The sequence below is a fragment of the Myripristis murdjan genome, chromosome 20 (genome assembly GCF_902150065.1).
Source record: "Myripristis murdjan chromosome 20, fMyrMur1.1, whole genome shotgun sequence".
Classification (NCBI taxonomy): Eukaryota; Metazoa; Chordata; class Actinopteri; order Holocentriformes; family Holocentridae; genus Myripristis; species Myripristis murdjan.
In genome coordinates, this window is record NC_043999.1 from 16150079 (window position 1) to 16162734 (window position 12656).

Sequence of the window (12656 nt, forward strand, 5' to 3'; positions counted from 1 at the left end):
GAGATCAGAGGCGCAGAGTGCAGTTGCACGAGATTGGAAGATACCACATTACGAATAAAACTCTTACAACATACATCAACAGCTGTAGTTTCAGTTTATGAAAAATACTATTTAAACAATGCAAACTATATAATCAAACGTGTTACATTCTGCACACAACGCCGTGTTTTAGTTTTATTAAAATCACCGTCCACTAAACAGCGTTTGGTCTCTCCCACCCCGCCCCGAGAGCCTTCCAGAAGTCGCCGGCAGACCCGTGCGGCTTGCAGCTTAGCAACACTCCAGTTTTCTGGCCTTAAAAATCATAATTTGATTTGTAAGACAGTTAACGGGTGTCCCATCACTTCAGCCGACATGTCCACTTTGGGGACTTTAGCCTTCGACGAGTATGGAAGGCCCTTCATCATCATCAAAGATCAGGACAAGAAGACGCGGCTAACGGGCCTCGACGCACTCAAGGTACAATGGGTCGGCTAGCGTGATGCACAGTGCCATGCTGCTAGCTTAGTTGCTAGTCTATAACACTAGTTTCAGTGCTTTGGCTGAGCTAACACGTTGACTATTGACTCTCACGTTTATATGATTCCTTAGAGCTGCTCTCATGTAAAGCCAGACACCCAGTCAGCTGTGATGTTGCGCTTTAGCAACAGAGTAGCATCAGAAAGAGGATTAGTCACTGCATGCTAACATGACGGCCCATGTGCTTTTCATGGCTGCGTTCAGAGATGGGCTGCATTCCCGTGCTAATGTTAATGATACAAGTGGCATGATATATGATGCACATACAGAGATCAGGTGTTTACTGCAATAGATCGCTTCAGCTTTTAAAGATCAAGAGTGAGACCCTATCAGATATGTAGCCTGACATATTGTTTGTGATTTCCAGTCTCACATTATGGCAGCAAAGGCGGTTGCTTCAACGCTGAGGACATCACTAGGACCTAACGGTGAGTAGAAACACATTCAAGTCCCTCATCTTCATGCAATCTGAAGTGCCACACCCAATCACTTTCACCCCTATATCAAAAGGTTAATATGTTTATGACATAACAGTAATACAGTTTTGACATGAATAAACCAGCTTGTACCTTTTCCACGCAGGCCTTGACAAGATGATGGTTGACAGGGATGGAGAAGTGACTGTCACCAATGATGGAGCCACAATTCTCAGCATGATGGATGTGGACCACCAAATTGCCAAGCTTATGGTGGAGCTCTCCAAATCCCAGGATGATGAAATCGGAGATGGAACCACTGGAGTTGTTGGTAAGGACGGGTGAGATTATGGGGGCGGTATTCACCTAGCTACAAATAATGCATGATTTTGTGTTAAAACGGTGCTCTAGGTTTTTGTAGTGCTGGCATTCTCAGAGGCCGTTGTCATAACTTTAACACAACTGTGCTAAAATATAATTGCGTGCAGGGCATTCTATATTGCTCTCCCAAAAAAATACCCAGAGGAAATTTGTGGAGGAAAAGTTGTTCAACCATGTATCTGATGGCTGTTGAGCAAATAATGTGTCCATTAACAGTGCTGCCTCATTACATGAAGATGGCAAGGAAGTAGCAGGTGTTTGAATGTCAACAATAATATGGCTGCATCATGTGTATATTAATGACTAGGATGACTGTATAGTGAAGGAAGCATCACATTAGTGGGTTCTTGTTTACAGCACTATTTACTCTGTATGCAATACTTTTGTTGTTTCTAAATTTCTCATGTATATACTTGAGCTTTGGGTTTGCTGCAGCTATGTCAAAGCAAAACAGTGCACTGATTATGAATGTACAATTTGATGATATATCATACTAACTGATTATATCGTGCTATCTGCTTTGCCTAGCAACAGAAGAAGCAGCCATGTTTGGGCTATAGTTACTTATTGTCTGTGCTTTTTTTCTTTTCATCTTCAGTGCTGGCTGGAGCCCTTCTGGAGCAGGCTGAGCAGCTGCTTGACCGCGGAATCCACCCCATCCGCATCTCAGATGGTTACGACCAGGCCGCACGCATCGCCATTGAGCAGCTGGACAAGATTGGTGAGACCTTCCCCTTCGATCCCAACAACACAGAACCCCTCATCCAGACCGCCATGACAACACTCGGATCCAAAGTGTGAGTGCCCTGGAAACTACAGTATTGGCTGATTTGTCCTACTTAAATACAGTAAAGAAGTACTGTTTTAGATTTCTGGTTATTGTTATGTGATGTTGGCAGGTGCTTTGCAGACTCGGCAGGCCAGTTTGGCTAATTTTTTCAAAAACCTAGCTCCTAAAGTGGCCAAATGGAGAATAAGTCATGTTTTCATGTCTCCTTTCACATTTGAGCATGACATTATTGTAGGGACAGAGATATTCAGGCATGTGCTTTCTAGCTTGGGATAGCTATCCAGGAGCTTTAACTCTCCAGCTTGGTCAGTTTCTGGGGAGTAACAATCAACCCACAGTAAGAGATCCTAATTAAGTCCTCTCGTGACCTTTCAGGATCAATCGATGCCACAGACAGATGGCTGAGATTGCTGTGAATGCCATCCTCACCGTGGCCGACATGGACAGGAAGGACGTAGATTTTGAGCTTATCAAGATGGAGGGGAAAGTGGGAGGCAAGCTGGAGGACACACAGCTCATCAAGGGAGTCATTGTTGACAAGGAGTTCAGCCACCCTCAGATGCCCAAGGTACACACACTAACAACAATAAGAGGAGTTTCATCGTTGGGGGTTGTTGTTTCCTCTGTTGTCTCTGATCACACAGAATTCAGTATTTAGTACAGGACTGTTCACCATTAAATCTGGGCATTTTGTGCTGAATATTTGGTGATCAATATAATATCAATATAAGATCAATATAAAATAATTTGAAATAATCCGTTTTGCCATACAATTTGGTGTGAATCTTCATGAAATAATGACTCATTCCACGATCAGAAGGTCAAGAGTTTGGTCTGTATTTTGTGAAGTCAATTCAGTGCAGTCATCTCTCTGTCTCTCTCTGTCTTTCTCTAACTAACTGGCATCGACCTAAAAATGAACAACAAGGCAGTAATAGAAGTATCGTGAAAAAGCCCTAGAAATGCAGCTATTTTTCATTCAGACCATTAAATCCTCCCCATTACTACAGTCATTCCTGACTGTGGCTGCCTCACCTCTCTTGATTGTATCAAGCTAGAGTTGGAGCAGAGCTCACCACATTGATAGGCATGACAGCATCAAGAATGTTGGATTCTGAATTTTAAGTTTGTACCAATCATCTAGGTTGCCCCTCAGCATTATTCCTGCTGGTGTCTGCACACCGCAGTATAGTTGAAGATGTTGTCATCTCGTCATCCTACCTTGAGAAGCAGCCATTACTGCCATTATGTTTTACAGCATGAGAAACAGCTTCCACAGACATTAAACATTGAGCCTGTTTCCAGGCCCATGAATCACACTTTCACTTTAAAAAGTTTTCAGCAATTCTGCAGGAAGATGAAGATGGAAACAGGGTGTAACGAGTTGACAATTCAGTTTTTATCAGGCATATACAAATTGCTTGAGCTAGATAATCTGTCACAGTATACATAAAGTCTTAATTTGGTTTTGATGATGTTCATCTGTTTTATCCTTATTTAATCCTTATCCAAGTTGAGGATTTTCATGAGTACATGCTACATTACACTCTGCACACTGTCAGGCACCTGACATTCTCATAAATAAATCGAAGTCTCCACCAGAAAACAATAACCCCACAAAACATGTTGCCCACCTCAAGACCTAGTAATGTTTCAGGGAAAATGCCAGTAAGGCTGTGTTATGAATGAAAACAGTAACATTGCAGGGGAGGCCACGTAAAGAGTCCGTCAGAAAAGATGTTTTCACGTGTGGTGAGCAAACCAGTCTCAAGACTTTGATAACAATGTATTTGAGTCTACAACTTTTACATTAGGCAATCGCAGGTGATGTGATAGCCGCAAAACAAACTTTTTTTCCTGAATCGCAGGAAACTGGTCAGACTCAGAAATAAGGAAGCTACTTTCAGTCTGTGCTGAGGATGGAACTGATAGACAGCTATCTTGAAGAATCAGAGATGCTGTGGTGTATGAGAAAATAATAGGAATTTTACGTGAGCATGGCATAATGAGACAGAAAAGCCAAATCTTATGTCCATTGCCCCATCTATTCCGGAGTTGCCATGGCATGTCTGAAAAGGCACAAGGCAGAACTGAATGTAGCTGCCTGTGTGAATAATGAAAATCCCTAGCAGTGCCTGAAGGGCTACACAAGTAATTTACTTGGACTATGTATAAAAGAGGCTTCAGTGTTTTTATTTGGTGCACCTTGGTCATCCAAGACAGCAGGTAGGTTTTGGCTAGGTTTTTACACCATTAAGTTTTTTGTTTTTCTTTAAGTATATGTTGAATAAATTAAATTACATTAGACATTCTTTGCAAAATGAGTGGAGGGGATACATGTAAATTAGGTGTAGATGACAGTAACTGTAACTGGCTTGCAACTCTGTGACACCAGTATTCCTCTTTAAGTGTCATTGCCAGAACTCTGCAAGGTTCATATCACATTTTTTCCCTCATGTGTAAGAAATGTAAGATGAGGCTGAAAGCAATTCTGTCTCTACTCAGGTTCTGAAAGATACAAAAATTGCTATCCTCACCTGCCCGTTCGAGCCTCCTAAGCCCAAGACCAAGCATAAGTTGGATGTGACCTCTGTGGAGGACTACAAAGCCCTGCAGAAATATGAAAAGGAGAAGTTCCAGGAGATGATCCAGCAGGTTAGTATGTCAATATCCATAAGCTACAAGCCAAGCCAGGTACATGATACTGCTTGCCTGTCTGTTTTGTTTACGTGCTTGACAGGGCTGGGTAATATATTAGTATTACATTGATATTGTAATGAGACTAGATATTGTCTCAAATTTTGAATGTTGTATTATGGTGTAAGTGTTGTCTTTTACTGGTTTTTAATGGCTGCTTTACAGTAATGGGATGTTATTTTAAAAACTTAGTAGACTGCTCTTACTTTTCTAGACTTCTCTACCTGCTTTGTGGCCAGATCCATGTTACTACAGATTGTTTATCAGAAGTCTCTTGTGTGTAAATATCTTATGAAAGCACTAATAGCCATCTCTATAACTTAATCATAATATCAATATGGAAGTCAAAGCTTCTATATTTCATTCTGTCCATATCACCCAACCCTATTGTTTCTAGCTTTTTGCTTGTCCAGTGCCTGTTTATTAGTGTGTCTATATTCAGTTGCTTGCAAACTACTTTGCATTTGTTCTGTCCAACTGTGTAGTAAGTCAGTTGTGGGTTTGCGATGTTTAACCCCATTTTCCGGCTATTAACATTCAGCCACAGAGACTACAGTTGAAAATTAGCTAGTTGGCTAACCATGGCACATTTACCCTTGGGCTGATTAATGTGCAGCCCCAAGTAAATAAACTGATGGAACAAATTAAAACTGCGATCAATTATGGTACATGCTGGCACATGTGGCTACACTTAAAATGCAGAATTTGTAAATCTCAAGTAATTTGTATTGTTTTAGGTCAAAGACAATGGCGCTAACCTGGCCATCTGCCAGTGGGGCTTTGATGATGAAGCCAACCACCTGCTGCTGCAGAACGAGCTGCCTGCCGTGCGCTGGGTCGGAGGGCCTGAAATTGAGGTGAGGGGTGTCCGGTCCACAAGACTAGGTTTATTAATTTTTTTGCATAATACCACCAGGCTGTAAATGAAATGGGGAAAAAAAAATGCCTCTGGCCTCTTGATAGTAAAGGTTGTGTAGGTACATTAAGCCCAGTGCTGCATGATAGATCAATCCCCTTGATATAAAGTCACTCCTGAAATTTATTTGCCCGTTTCAACACTTGGGATACTTTGCAATGGGCAGATCCGAGTTGTGCACCCATTTTTTTTTTTTATGGCCTCATGGTACTGATGAACAGAAGGTACATGGATAAACGTTGCATTGCTACCTGCGTTCACATGTCCGGTGTCCATTGTGTTTGTTGTGCAGTTGATCGCCATAGCCACAGGAGGTCGCATCGTGCCGCGGTTCTGTGAGCTGACCCCAGAGAAGCTCGGCACAGCCGGCCTGGTCAAGGAGATCTGCTTCGGCACCACCAAAGATCACATGCTGGTCATTGAGGAGTGCAAAAACTCCAGGGCTGTGACCATCTTCATCCGTGGAGGCAACAAAATGGTAAGCAAAAACTGATTTTGGTTCCTTGTAGCTAAGTCTTCATTTACTTTGTCTTTTGAGTCAACAATTAAGGGATCAGGTGTGGTAAGAGTCAATGTACTCTAAACATTTTCTTGTTTTGTTTTGTTTTGTTTTTTGGTTTATGAAAGACAATGATATACCTAAGATAGCTGATTTCCCACTGTATAATGATGCTCTGACCCGATTCATTCAGCCTTTTCCTGCTCTGTCCCATTTAGATCATTGAGGAGGCCAAGCGTGCACTCCATGATGCTCTGTGTGTGATCCGCAATCTGGTCAGAGACAACCGTGTTGTATATGGAGGAGGAGCTTCAGAGATTGCATGTGCCCTGGCTGTCAACCAGGCCGCAGATAAGGTGAGAGACCTCTGAGAACTCCAGAATATTAAGACACAATATGACAGTCTTTCTTTCTAATTAATACATTTAAGCAGATTGCCTCTATATGGTGTTTGTTAACACTAAGTAAAGAAATCCTTGACATGCCCCCCTATTGGTGAACTTGGCTTCATACTTGCACTAAACTGATTATCCTCCTACTGCTGCTTGGACTCTAACATCTGCCCTGTTCCCTCTCATTCTAGTGCCCATCATTGGAGCAGTATGCTATGAGGGCATTTGCTGATGCTCTGGAGGTAATCCCTATGGCCCTGGCTGAGAACAGTGGGCTGAACCCCATCCAGACCATGACAGAAGTCAGAGCCAGACAGGTCACAGAAAACAACCCCTTCCTGGGCATCGACTGCTTGCACCTCAACACCAATGGTGAGGAACCAGCTGCATGGGGCTGCATACACGCTGATTTATGTCCTCTAAATACACTGATCTCCAATCATGTGTCATCAAAGCCCAAGAGCATGCAGGTTTTCACACCGTGATTTGGTGTTAAGTCGGAACGAAAATATCAACATCAGCCTGTCCTTTTTGTCAGTCTGCCCATCATATGCCGGATCTCAGGCATCAATCACAAGTTAAAAGGAGACATGTACTGTTAATGCAAGGGGAGAGACTGCATGATTGGTAGATGTTTTTTCCCCCACTGTCAGCAGAAACAATCAGGTGATAACACATCTGTACTTAAAGAGGAAAAATAATTGCCATCGTTTATTTTGCTCCTCCACAGACATGAAGCAGCAGCACGTGATTGAGACTCTGATTGGCAAGAAGCAGCAGATCTCTCTGGCCACTCAGGTGGTCAAGATGATCCTGAAGATCGATGACATCCGAAGCCCGGGAGAGTCCGATGACTGAAGCCCCCCTGAGTGTGAGAAGGCTCGGCTGTGTTCTGGAATGTTCTAGAGCTGTCTTAGGCACTTCCCCGAGCACTAACTCCAAACCGCACTGCATACTGTTATTTATCATTTGATACGAAGTGTTCAAGCTGTTGTAGCGCCCAAGTCATCATTAAAACGTTGGTCTGTTAAAATGTACTTGCTGTGTTTGATTTCATGTTGCTGCTTATGTAAAACTTGATAGTTCACTTGTTCTTTTGTTCACTGTGGGTGTTTATTCATTGGGTATTGATTATGCATTTCAAAACTCGAGAACGTCAAACAAAACCAGTTGGTTAATCATGTATGCGCGAATGATAATGTAGCAGGATTCATACACTAACAAATGTTACTGAAAGCTTTCAATCACACAGTTTGCAACTGGATAAGATATACATTACTGCATCCATGCAAAAGTGCTAATTAAGTTTTGGTCCATAATTTAATTCTCACAGTTCATTACTATTACAATGCCTGATTCCCATGTATCCAAAGGTCCAAGGAAAGTATGCCAAGTACGAGGACATTATCCAGATCTGCGGGAAAAATCAAAGTGTGGTGGGTGTAGTCAGCTCTTTGCTCCATTGTGTTCCAGTTGTTGGTAACAATCACCAGCTCTCCAGCAAATTATCGCTCTGAATAATACTCCTACGATTCACTGTGGGTCATTATCCTGCTGTACCACAAAAGGCTGCTCAGCAAGTCTTAAACCTCAGGGTGTGGCACGCCACTGAAGAATATTGTGTTAGCTCCTTTGGTTCAGGATTCCAGTCATTCGGTGCAGGTCACTATCACTGTAGCCAGCAAAACACCCCAAAACCACAACACTGCCTCCTCTGTGCTTAACTTGCTGTTAGTGTGAATTAATTTCATTACCAGTTCAATGATTGAAAAAAACTGACAAAACCAAAATCTCAAGCTATAATCAATTATGAAACAAATATGTGGTCTACTACAGGTGCCTCATTAAAGTGATGAAGTCATTTGCAATAAACTCTCCAGCCACAAACATTTCTTACTTCACTTATACCTATTCCTTGCTTATATTTTCTAACGTAAAGGTATTTACACTGAGCACATTTGGCATTTAACCAGAAATGCTAAAATGTAGGCTGTTCAGAAACTTTTGACTGGTAATTATGTCTACAAATATGGCAAAAGGCACAAGAGGTTGTTCAATTGCTGCAGGTCATTAGGTCCCCTACTGCTGACCTACATGTATTTGTTCAGCCAGTTGAGCATGTCTGTTCTGGCTTCCTGAATGCTGGGTTTGTCTGCAGGGTTGATGTCCTCCCTCTTGCGGTGAACAAACCCATGAGTCTGACCAGGGAAGATCTTCACCTGATAGTCAACTGTGCACTTCTCCTTTAGTTTGGCTTCGAGGACGCTCACCTGAGATAAGCAAACGTGAGAAATCATATGGAAGGCAGAAAATACACTAAATAAATCTGAAAACTTTGATATGTCAGTGATGTGGCACCATAAAATAAGTCTCGCCATTGCACACTTTTTACATTACCATGCATACTAACCTGATCCAGTGGGATAACATCATCTTTTTCCCCAAAGATGAACAGCGTTGGACTTTTCAGTTCATACCTGTCCTCCTTCTCTCGGACAATCCCTGCCATCACATAAACCTCTCATCAAATCACACTAAATATATTTTAGGCCTAATAACAGCATAATTAAAAGGCGAGCTACCAGTTACATTACAGATGATCACATCTGAGTGCAAACGGCAACAATTCAATATGAGGTTAGAGCGACATTACCATAGACTGAGACTCCAGCTTTGACCTCTGGATACTGCAGGGCCAGGTAGTGTGTGGCCACCCCTCCCCAGCAGAAGCCCACTGCTCCAATACGTTTGGCCCCACACTTTTCCTTCAGGAACCTCAGCACAGCATCCACCTCCCTGGAGGGGACATACACCGAGAGGAGATACAAGGTTAATGAAACCTTCACAGGACCCAGAGAAAACCAAAAGTTGCAGTGTAGAAACACAGATGCTCACTTACTGATGTAATTCTCTCTATGCATTTGAAAGCTTCTCAGAATATCCCTACAACTGTTGCTAATTAATCAACCTAATGAACTGAGAGGCAGTTCAAGATTTTTTTAAACAATCATTGCTCATGTGTCGGAAAATTGCCAGCATGACAAACGACTACTTCATAGATCAATAAAATGTGAAAATATTCTTAAATTACTTGTTGATGTTGGTGGGCTTTTTGTCTTCAAGCCACTCCTGAAATGTGGACCAGTCATGTGTTGGACTCCATGGCTCCTTCCCAACATAGAAATCTGGACAGACAGCACTGATTGTGGCAAAAGAAATCATGATTACAACACTAGTTTGCTTCAACATACTTATATTAGTATTACATTAGACATTATATTATATTAGACTTATATTAGACAGTCAGATTGAAAAATGGCTGGTGTTAAATGATTTGTCTGTTCATGCAGCAAGGCCATAATAACTTGTCAGATATAACTTTAAACATTTGATAATCACAATCAATTCAATCAGTGTGCTGTGATGCCACCATGAGATTACTTGTTTATTGGATTTCACACACATGTATCCATTGGCTGCAAGCATATCAGCCATGTATCTGGTGTTGGGCAACTGCCACCCATAGATGTCTTGTATGACGATGATAGCCTTGTCAGATGCAGCGGAGGGCTTCACGACATAAGCCTTGGTGTGCTCTATCTGGACTTCCTGGCCGAGCCCCCCGTACTCCATCCTGTCACCGATATCACAGGGACACGGCTTTGCTTCATTGGCCATCTGCAAACACACAGACAGGGGCAGAGTGCAGAGGGACACAGAGGGGAGGGGTGGACTTGGTCACATTTATCAAATACTGCAACCACAAACATGTCTCATACTTTATAATTACACTCAGGACTGGAGTCAGTTCCAATTGATCAATGGATGGATTTGCACAGCGCAGTGACAAAGCATTTTGGTCACAAACTCCAAGGTTGTATAGGTATGCACTCAAACTATGCCATGCACTGAATTTCAGCTGAAAAAACAAACTTACTCTTACCTTTAATAGTTTCCTCGTCTTTCGATAAGAAGGAGAATGCAATCGAAAGCCTATTAAAGACAGCCGGAGATCCTGAAACCGCAGCAAAAGTTGTGAAATGTGAAGGCAAGCAAGCGTGACCAGCGTCAAGCGATAATTTCCTGTCTCGGCTTTCAAAATAAATTGACGGGTTTCACCGTTTATTGCGCACAAGTGGAGGTGAAGAGGGTGTTGAAGCTTTCTGCGGGCTGCCCTGTAGACTAATGCGCATCCTCTGTGTTCACTGAGAGAAGTCTAATAAATGCATGCACAATAAGCCTTGCAACATAGCCTACTTGACAGCTTAATATATCTTTTTTTTTTTTTTTTTTTTTTTTTTTTTTTCATCTTGGAAACATTCATTCATTATTTATAAGTTGAATTATATATATATTGTATAAAAATGTTTTCCATATCGCTGAACCAAGTCTGACAGTCTGTGCCACCCAGTAGCCTACCGAGCATCAAAGACTGCCACAGGGAAAATATATTTAAAATGATACATTATTAATACATAATCTACATGTTCTATTCTGTAGATATTTGGCAGATATGTTTCATTACACATATAGTCTATGCAAAGGCTGAAAGGTGAAAGGTTATATTTTGGTAAAATTTTATTTTTCATTACTCTAATAGGGTATGCAGAGGTTCTTCTTTTTTCTTATATTCTTTGTATTGATCCACTTTATTTAATTTTGTTGTTGTGTTCATTTTTCTAAAGATATATATTTCTCTGATGGGTATATTTTGTGTAGTGGATAACATGCCGCTGTAACAAAAGATTTTCCCAATTTGAAATCAATAAAGTAGATCTATCTATCTATCTATCTATCTATCTATCTATCTCGACCCAGCTGAGTCAGTTCAGTTCAGTTCTATGTCGGTGCTTGTCCTAATGTTGCTGTCAAAATACACGGAAAAACATCTGTATTATTATTTTGGGTGTATTTAACAGCACAATGCACGAGAAATGCCCATGCTAAATTAACTTCTACACATGGAGAAAATACACAGCTGTTATGCTAATTCTCTTCATGCGATGGAATAGTTTTAATTTAAGCACCTGCCTGTTAGGTGTGAAAACAAACAATACGGTAAGTATTATTTGCTCTTCATTAAAGTCAAATTTAAAAAAATAATAATTTTGGAGCGCACCCACTCAACTGGGTAACCCACTGGGGAAGCGTGCATCTAAAATATAGCTTACCGCATGCACAGTTGCGTGCTCAGTTACTAATCCTAAGTAGCCTATGGTTTACTTTCACCTCTTCCTTTGAGTATACCTTGTGCAGAATAGACTATTTTGAAGGCAAGTCGCAGTAGTTCCGGTGTCAGTCCAGTTTTTTTGCGTAGCAGCCCTGTCAGTAATTCCTCACGCTCGCAGCGGGAATAAAAAAAACTCCTGAAAAGGGTCTACTTCACTTCGTAGAGTGCATCGTGTGTATTTGCTCGCCTCGGGGGCCAACTATCTGTGTGTCTGAGTAGACAAGCTGGTTTTCCTCAAAAGGCACCGCTGGGATTCGAACCCAGGATCTCCTGTTTACTAGACAGGCGCTTTAACCAACTAAGCCACGGCGCCGCTGCACCTCTGTGCCCATACAAGAGTACCAATGCCTGGTCAACTACTGTTCTTTAGTTATGTATTTTGATTTAATGTGTCGTTTAACAAATAACCATCACCAAACCAGAAATAGGAATCCCGGCTCTCTATCTATCTTGCTGGACGGCGACTGACACGGAGATGCCCCCTCATTTTTAACAGACAGGCTTGGTTAGTATTATTATTCCCGCATACGGAAAAAATGCCATTATTTGCGTCTACAAACCTACCAAATGAACCTATTTTATATAATATATTTTTTTCCATAGTGCACTTGCGTGATTCAAAAGCCAAAAAGTGACGTGAAACCTGCAGATATAAGCGAAGTCGTTACAAAAGTTATGCTACAGTACGCTATGTATTTGTGGCAACTTGTGTGTTTACAAATTTGTGTAACTACATATATCCCTCCTGGAATTTCATTTTTTTTCTTTCTCATTTCTGGTTTGGTTTTTACCTGTGTGGATTTATTTTTTTCTTTT

At 41.5% G+C, this 12656-nt stretch overlaps 2 protein-coding genes and 1 non-coding gene across 3 annotated transcripts; 1 reads left to right on the forward strand and 2 right to left on the reverse strand.

The window, feature by feature from the left end:
* The first annotated feature begins 196 nt into the window (after positions 1-196).
* cct5 (chaperonin containing TCP1, subunit 5 (epsilon)) lies at positions 197-7646 on the forward strand. Its single transcript, XM_030079055.1, has 11 exons — positions 197-459; positions 887-947; positions 1102-1266; positions 1915-2113; positions 2482-2674; positions 4612-4761; positions 5541-5660; positions 6012-6197; positions 6437-6574; positions 6802-6982; positions 7341-7646. The coding sequence occupies exons 1-11, from the start codon at positions 355-357 to the stop codon at positions 7466-7468; spliced, it is 1626 nt and encodes a 541-aa protein (XP_029934915.1). The 5' UTR covers positions 197-354; the 3' UTR covers positions 7469-7646.
* Positions 7647-7691: 45 nt separating this feature from the next.
* On the reverse strand, positions 7692-10669 carry cmbl (carboxymethylenebutenolidase homolog (Pseudomonas)). Its single transcript, XM_030079056.1, has 6 exons — positions 10554-10669; positions 10074-10288; positions 9702-9809; positions 9264-9406; positions 9021-9112; positions 7692-8880 (listed from the first exon to the last, which is right to left on the reverse strand). Exons 2-6 carry the CDS (start codon positions 10286-10288, stop codon positions 8701-8703), a joined length of 738 nt encoding a protein of 245 aa, XP_029934916.1. The 5' UTR covers positions 10554-10669; the 3' UTR covers positions 7692-8700.
* A 1410-nt stretch (positions 10670-12079) lies between these two features.
* Positions 12080-12153, reverse strand: trnat-agu (transfer RNA threonine (anticodon AGU)). The gene has a single exon. It is a non-coding gene; the product is annotated as a tRNA-Thr (tRNA).
* Positions 12154-12656: the final 503 nt, after the last annotated feature.

Bases quoted from the DNA above. Each gene is read 5' to 3' on its own strand.
- cct5 (XM_030079055.1), top strand. From the start codon at position 355: ATGTCCACTTTGGGGACTTTAGCCTTCGACGAGTATGGAAGGCCCTTC. The intron at 2,114-2,481 runs GTGAGTGCCCTG...GTGACCTTTCAG, and splicing joins ACAACACTCGGATCCAAAGT to GATCAATCGATGCCACAGAC. The intron at 6,575-6,801 runs GTGAGAGACCTC...CTCTCATTCTAG, and splicing joins TCAACCAGGCCGCAGATAAG to TGCCCATCATTGGAGCAGTA.
- cmbl (XM_030079056.1), bottom strand. From the start codon at position 10,288: ATGGCCAATGAAGCAAAGCCGTGTCCCTGTGATATCGGTGACAGGATG. The intron at 9,407-9,701 runs GTAATTTAAGAA...TGTCCCCTCCAG, and splicing joins AAGCCCACCAACATCAACAA to GGAGGTGGATGCTGTGCTGA. The intron at 8,881-9,020 runs GTTAGTATGCAT...TGCTTATCTCAG, and splicing joins ATGTTATCCCACTGGATCAG to GTGAGCGTCCTCGAAGCCAA.